At 43.3% G+C, this 8,226-nt stretch overlaps 1 protein-coding gene across 1 annotated transcript; it reads left to right on the top strand.

Annotated features, from left to right (window-relative positions):
• The first annotated feature begins 2,130 nt into the window (after positions 1 to 2,130).
• Positions 2,131 to 7,051, top strand: LOC308389765 (uncharacterized protein). Its single transcript, XM_080871293.1, has one exon. It carries the CDS (start codon positions 3,578 to 3,580, stop codon positions 4,211 to 4,213), a length of 636 nt encoding a protein of 211 aa, XP_080727419.1. The 5' UTR covers positions 2,131 to 3,577; the 3' UTR covers positions 4,214 to 7,051.
• Positions 7,052 to 8,226: the final 1,175 nt, after the last annotated feature.

Below are 8,226 nucleotides of genomic sequence, written 5' to 3'. Positions count from 1 at the left end.
TGGATTACCCCAGAAATTAAAACCGTCCTCAAGCAGAAGAGGAGGGCCTTCAAATCCAGAGACAAAGAGGAGTTGAAAAGGGTGCAGAGAGAGCTGAGGGGACTGATAAGGAATGGGAAGGAGAGCTACAGGCAGAAGATGGAGAACCAGCTTCAACAAAACAACGTTGGTGAAGTCTGGAGAGGCCTCAGAACCATCTCGGGCCACAAACAGCAGAACTCTCTGCCTGGGAGGGATGTGAGGTGGGCAAATGAACTGAATCATTTCTTCGACAGATTTGATTCAGCCATGAGGCAGTCTGCAACATCGGCTGCAGACTCACCCACCCCCACTGCTGCTGTTCCACCTCAGACACTTCACACCTCCTCTATTCACCCTGCTCACTCCCCCCCACCCCCAACTGCAGCATCCAATACACACTCAACACAAGGCTCCAGCCTGTCTCTCTCAACCACCCAGGTTAGGAGGGAACTGAGGAGGATTAATGGCAAGAAGGCAGCGGGTCCAGATGGCATCAGCTCGAGGGTCGTCAGGTCCTGCGCGGACCAACTGTGTGGGGTGATGGAGCACCTCTTCAACCTGAGCCTGAGGTTGGGAAGAGTCCCACAGCTCTGGAAAACCTCCTGTGTTGTACCAGTGCCAAAGACTTCACGCCCCAAGGACCTCAACAGCTACAGGCCGGTGGCTCTGACATCCCACCTGATGAAGACCCTGGAGCGGTTGGTCCTGGCTCAGCTTCGGCGCCTAATAAGCTCATCACTGGACCCACTTCAGTTTGCCTACCAGCCTGGCATTGGAGCGGATGATGCCGTCATTCACCTCCTACATCGTTCCCTCGCTCACCTGGAGACCGCTGGAAGCACTGTGAGAATCATGTTCTTTGATTTCTCCAGTGCCTTCAACACCATTCTTCCCTCGGTTCTAAAGGACAAGCTGGAGAACTCTGGAGTGGACCATCACCTCACTACCTGGATCCTGGACTACCTCACCGACCGACCACAGTATGTGAGGACTCAGGGCTGTGTGTCGGACAGGGTCGTCTGCAGTACGGGGGCCCCACAGGGAACGGTTCTGGCTCCGTTCCTCTTCACCATCTACACTGCAGACTTCTCCCACAATTCCACCCAGTGCTTCCTGCAGAAGTTCTCTGATGACTCTGCAATAGTCGGCCTCATCACTGATGGGGACGACAAGGAGTACAGAGGTCTGACCCAAGACTTTGTGGACTGGTGCCAGCTGAACTACCTCCAGATCAACGCCAGTAAAACCAAGGAACTGGTGGTAGACTTCCGCAGGCACAAGCATTCTCCACTGCAACCACTGAACATCCAAGGTATGGACATTGAGGCTGTGGACAGCTACAGGTACCTTGGTGTTCATCTGAACAATAGACTGGACTGGACTCATAACTCAGACGCCCTCTACAGGAAAGGGCAGAGCAGGCTGTACCTGCTGCGGAGACTCAGGTCGTTTGGAGTGGAGGGCCCACTCCTGAAGACCTTCTATGACTCTGTTGTGGCTTCTGCTATCTTTTATGGTGTGGTCTGCTGGGGCGGCAGCATCTCTGCTGGGGACAGGAAGAGACTGAACAGGGTGATCCGAAGGGCCAGCTCTGTTCTAGGATGCCCTCTGGACCCAGTGGAGGTGGTGAGTGACAGGAGAACGACGGCTAAGCTGTCATCCCTGTTGGACAACATCTCCCACCCCATGCAGCAGACAGTGACAGCACTGAGCAGCTCCTTCAGTGGGAGACTGCGGCACCCACGGTGTGGGACGGAGAGATTTCGCAGGTCTTTCCTCCCCACTGCTGTCAGACTCCATAATAAAGACTTTAACTGATCAAGCACACACATCCATACATATGCAATAATACTAAGTGCAATAATCCTTTCTGTCATCGTTGTATTTTTACTCAGTTGTATATAGTATTTGTATTTGTATTCTATTTTTTATCTTATTGTATATTTATTTTATTGTATTCTACTGTATATAGTATTTTATTCTATTCTGTACAGTTGTGTACTGTATTTATTCTTATTGTATTCTAATTTTTGCCTCATAACTTTTGCACTGTCCACTTCCTGCTGTGACAAAACAAATTTCCCACGTGTGGGACTAATAAAGGTTATCTTATCTTATCTTATCTTAAATACAAAAAAATAAGAAGACACTGGCACTCTGAATGTTAGATGCTGGCTTTCAGTTCTCTTTGTTTTCCTAGTTAAATTTTTTTACCTTTGTGTTTATAAAGCACCTTTAAAAAAAGTTACAAAGTCCTCAACAATGATAAAAGCGACCGATATGACAAATTTAAGTTAAGAAATAAACACAATAAAAATGTTAAAAATAATTTCCAGTTCAAAAGAATGAAGAGTTCTTTTGTGATCTCCATGATGATACTGTTGGATGTAGTTGATGGTCACAGAATATTTTTGGTAGGCTGGTCACTCTGTTCCAAGTTTTTTTTTCCATTTGTGGATAATGACTCTCCTTGTGGTTCATTGGCGCTCCAAAGCCTAACGAATGGCTTTGTAACCCTTTTCAGACTGATGGATGTTAATGACTCTGGCATGATTTCTTGGTTCAACAGTTCTGGCACTAATCAGGCCTGGGTGCGGCCACTGAAATTGAACTCAGAGGTTTACTGGGGTTATCTTTGTATTATATTAAAATGTGTTTGATGATCTAAAACATCCACGTGCAACCAATGTGCAAAAAACGAAGAAATTAGAAAGGAAGCAACTACTTTTCAGTGCTGTATCATAGTGATTCATTGTGTTTTCTGTCAATTACTGCATTAAATCTTTGAAGGAGACCTATAAGTGGTAAAATTCACAAAAGTGTTTGTTCTCAAATTCATCTTTTACAGACATGAAGGTGAAGCAATTTAACAGACAAAGTTATGCAATTTGCTGGAAAGACTGCACATTCACATATGAGTAAAACAAGCGTCAGGGTGTGAGGGAGAAGTGATACTGAGCAGCAGGCAATAAAAGAAGGGAGAAATTGAAACATAACCCCCACCCCCCTGTTTTTGCTATTTTATGTCAAGGCGGTGTTGCTAGGGGTAACCATCCGAGCAAGAAAGGAAAAAAAGGAAAATGGAGAGACCAGCTTGTAAGAGGGATGGCAGCAGAGAGGCTGGGAGAATAGGAAGCAAGTGAAAGAGTGCAGAAAAAAAGAGAGCGACCTGATACTACTGCATCTCTCGCTTGAGTGAGCAGAGCTGATCAAAGCTGTGCTCCAGATGATGATGACGACGACGAAGCAAAATAGTCAAGCAGCGGACGAGACAGCCTGCCAACATCAGCAGTAGAGCGGGAGGCTGCCCAATCATCAGCTGACATGCTCATGAGTTCAGCAGCCAATGAAATGCCGCACAACCACTCAGACGCAGAGACGGCACAAGCCTGGCTCAGATCTCTTATTAATGAATGGAGCCGTTCCCAGGCTGCATCACAGCACACCTCTGCACTCCCTGCTCGGCTGCTCTCTCAACTGACACAGGAAAACTGGGAGAAAACATCAACAGTGACAAAAAGGACAGCAGCAGCACAGGAAGAGTCAAAAACTGGCTATGAAGAGACGACAAAAGAACACAGAAACCCACAATGAAGACACAACTGAGTACATGACGGAAGCCATTAAAAGCCCGGATTCAGAGCCTGATCTTGAGCCACCGGATTCTCCATCGTCATCATCATCATCTTCCCCCCCTCTTCCTCCGTTAGCCATGCCACCTTCTGGATCTGCCTCAGCTCTCCTGGCTCTTGCATCTCCAGCCACCAGGCGCTCCATTTCCATGGGAGACTTCCGGAGGGTGACAGGGGCTCTGCTAGCAGGTTCGGAACCCCCGTCCACCTCTGCCACGGCCCCCTCCTCCAAACTTGTCACCCCCAGCTCCAGCATGGAGTTCGAGGCAGCTCGGCGACGCCTCCTGGAGGTAGAGGAGCGCCAACGTGTCATCAGAGAGATGGAAAAGCGACTGGAAGAGCTCAGGGAAGTGTTTGTGCGCTCCGAGCAGGAGGTGGTGCTTCACGGGGAACTGGTGTCGCGGATATCAAGTGCAGCCCAGCAGGGGGAGCTGTACGTGGCGGAGAACAGCCAACGGCTCAAGAAAGGCCTGAAGTTCAAGAAGCATCGGCCTACCATCGTTTTTTCCTCTATGCTTGGACTTCGCACGTGCCTCCCCTGGTCTATGAAGCTAAAATAGCTAACATTTCATCCATAACTTTAGAAATGTGCTTTAAATAACTGGGAAGACAGACTTCCGTTCTTTAGCTATCACTCATTGACACGGCTGCTCTCTAGTTTCCACCTTTTCTTTTCTTGTTTCCTGAGGCTGGTCCTCGGGGGGCTTTAGAGTGCCTACAATAATCACAGTTGCTAGTAAAGAGCTTTCCTTTCAGTGTATTACTGAGGAATTTTTTTGATTAGGAAACTAATCAAGCCAGTACCAGTGCAATGTGTACAGGATGTCATTAGTTCTCTATTTTTTCCGCTTGCAGTTTGTTGTGAGGCTGGAGTTGCACAGGAGAGATTCAGATAGAATCTATCTGTGGTGCATGGATGAGTCATATTTCAGGTGATGTGCAAGGAGAGGTTTAGACTGTGAGGTACCGAGAGCTTCCGTGTATATGGCTTAAGTTATACGGCTATGAGAATTATGTAATATTTACCCATTCACAAAATGGAAAAGAAACAACTCTGTGAATTGATTTAAGAAAAAAAAAAGATGAAGAAAGGATGAAAGCATCTGCGTTTTCGGCCTCGTTGTGAGGGAAGTGAAGGGCAGTGAAAGAGCAAGCTAAAGATTGCTGCAGTGTTATGTAAAACCAAGTATGCAGGAACAGGAGATGTAAGAACCAGAAAAATAGAAAAGGAACAAATCTAGAACTTAGATGGCTTTTACCTACAAAGTAAACGTGCCTTGGCTTCTCTGAGACCACTCGTCCACTACCACAGCATCTGCTTCTGGCAGCATAAACAAGGAAAGACAGCAGGAAAGAAATTCGGGCTGGAAGAGTTCCACCTGTGGCCTCTTTTTATCCAGTCACCTAGCAACCAGTTGTCTCTCTATCCTAAATCCTCTTGCGCAAACATACAGAATGTATCCAGCAGAGAGCTGTAACTACAACACTATGATTTGGCTTTAGAGATCTACTGAAGGATTTAGGCGCTAATAATTCTACTTATTTAAAAATCTACTAGAACTGCCTGCGTAGGAAGAAATACTATTGATAAAAGCTTGTGGCTAACACGGTTTATGATTTGGGGCTACACCCATGCATCTATCATTTAGAAAACTAGAGCATCACCATTTGCTGATTGTGTCTTGGTGCTGCATGTGACTGTAAGAGTTGCAGCGGCTCCCCCTGTGATTGCACTCTTAAGTTAGATAAGTAGTTCACATTCAGGGTTTATTTGTGAGATGTGTATGAACATCCAGAATATATATATTTGTCTCGTTATATTAAGCGATCAACCTGTAATTACATTGTAATCCTTAATGCACTGCAAAGCATTGTCCCATGTGCAGAAGGTGACCTAATTTTTACATATAGATTGCTCTCATTTTTTTGCCCCAGTTCTTCATTTCATTCCACCCATTTCTTTTGTCTTTGGATTAACAATGACAAAGTATCTCTTGTATTCACCTGATCCACCAATCCCTTGCTTCAGCTAGGTCTGAGTGTCCAGAATTCACAGCCAGTACTCCGGGGACATCTATTTCCGGCATTTGAAGGTTATAGCAAAGAAGCAAGCACTCAATTTCAGTGCAGCATATGTTGAAAAAAAGCATGTATAGAGCTGTGAGTTCGTGCTGGTTTCCATCTACGTGTGCTACTTTTCAAAAGAATCAAAAAAGGGTTTTCACAATCCCTGATGGTGCTTTGTTTGCTCTCCTATTATAAACGACCTCTCTGAAGAACAAAGGAGCAGGGCTCGTCATGTGACGGTGTCATTGCTTTCTGTAGGTTTCTACAAAATCCCGTGAGTTTAGGCATTCCTGTTGTAAATGTTTCAGAGATGATGCATCACAGAGTCTGTGACTCTGTAAAGTAAGGAATTTCAAAAGAAACTCGTAAAGCGTTCAGTTTCAGAATCATGCAGTCAATGTGAGGAAAAAAAACAAGCAAAAAAAACAAGATGCATGTTAAAGTAGATGTGACAACTAAAGCATAAGCTTAAATTTTATAGGATTGAAAGCAGTGAGAGAAATAGTTGGGGTATTTTCTAACTTTCATTTTAAAGGCTTAAATGGTCTGTTTGTCTAAGTTTCTTTTCAGCACAATATAAAGGGGGTACTCCATGAATTTTACACATAAATTTCAGCTCGCTTGTAAATAGAAAACCACTAGGACTGTGAAAACTGATGCAAAATGGAGAGATTATTCAAAAATCTGATTTGGAAGACAAAGAGGTCTATCAAGAAAGCTCCTCAACTTTGTTACCTTACAGAATCACTGGAGTACCCCTTCAAGCAAAGGAAACGGCATCTTCAGTGTTACCGCTGAGCAACCGACCTTATCACTGAATGTTGACTAACTCTATTTAAGCATTCCACATGACTAAGGTATTTATCTACTGCTTGCTTGTGCACATATACCAAACGATATTCAGCTCTGCTAGTTGATAGCAAAATGCTTTGCAGAACAAAACGGTCTCATAGGCCTTAAACGTGTATTCATGGTCCTATGTATATAGCTTGAGTTATAACTGATCATCCAGCTGACCTATACTGTAGATTGCTTTCAATATGCCTTATCCAGTATGTGTGCATTGGCAGTTCCTATACCGATGGTAATGATATATGAACAGGTTAACTCATGGCCATCATAGACCTCATCCTGAAGCATCTTTGTCTGAACAGGAAAAAACCCACACTAGTCATGCACTGCTGTGGGACTGCACCTTTTGTGTTTTCTATGAATGAAAATAACAACAACTATGTTTCCCAAAGATCTCTGGGCCCACTTGCAGAATGAATGTAATGTTTATTGCTATTTTTTTTTTTTTTTTTTTTTTTTTGCTGTTTGTTATCTTTTTTCTTCCAATATAATAATTACCGTACATGTATCTTTTTTGGACCTGTGGTTTGCAAAAAACAAAACAGAAAAATGCTCTTGTGTTCATTCTGTACTGCTGGAATTACTTAAACTTTTGATACGAGGGATTTTAACTCTTTTTGAAGATGTGGAAACTATTACCACAATTGCATCTCTTTACAGCCCTTTACAGACTCAGACGCTGGCCGACCACAGATCCAAAACTACTTTTCTGATTGCTATTCATCCTTAGAACGTTTTTAATATTTTGTGTTTGTTACTGTGTGATGTGGTATAATATATATATAAATATATTTATGTTGTAAGCTTTTCATTTCTGGTAAATCAGGTGTCGAATATTCACAGTATGATATTTTTACTGATTGAGAGCTGTATATTCTACTATAGTATGAATGTTAAATCAGATTTTAGTCAATGTTATATGCTTAACTGCAGGGTTGTGGCCACTGATTTTCTCTCAGTGTTAAAAATTGAGCTGAAATGGAAGTTAATTATCTCCTGAACCTTGATGTAACTGATGTACTTTTGAAAAACAGGCTTGTGGTTTTTGCTGGAAAGTGAAATACTGAATGTTCTGCCCTGTTTTCTTATTTTGCTTGAATTTGCTACTACTTCTTTTTGCTCTCTTGACACTGTTACAAAATTGAGGCACAGAGCCACATTGTGCAAGGCTAGTATGATTTCATTTTAAGCATTATAGGGGTGTTTTTTTTTTTTTTTTTGTAAAATAGCCTGAATTATTAGAATAAATGGACTTAATGATTCAAATGCTGCAGAAATGGGCTGCTTTTTTTCCTCCTTCCCCAGAACCTGCTAATATAAAGTGCTCAAATTTCAGATGGAATCTCTAAATTTAATCTGTCTCGTTGCGTGGGAGGTTTAAGAACTATTAGGGTCACCTTGCAGCAGCAGCTTGCAGTAGCTCACAGCAGTGTAGGCCCAGGTCAGCAGAAAACTGCTTTTTTGACGTAACTGCTGCAGGCCAGAAAGGAACAAACTGTGAAAGCATCATCCAGCAAATACATTTAGCATGTCTTACCAGTGAGTGTGCCATTTAGCCATTTGCTTGTCCATTAGAGTCCTTTCTTAGCTCATTATGCAGTTAAGTGGAAGCTTGATAACCCTCTGTTCAGGGAAATTGCATAATTACTCAAAT

Source organism: Rhamphochromis sp. 'chilingali' (genome assembly GCF_963969265.1).
Source record: "Rhamphochromis sp. 'chilingali' genome assembly, chromosome: 21".
NCBI classification, from domain to species: Eukaryota; Metazoa; Chordata; class Actinopteri; order Cichliformes; family Cichlidae; genus Rhamphochromis; species Rhamphochromis sp. 'chilingali'.
The sequence above is the reverse complement of the archived record's forward strand: the minus strand, read 5'-3'. Positions and strand labels throughout refer to the sequence as shown.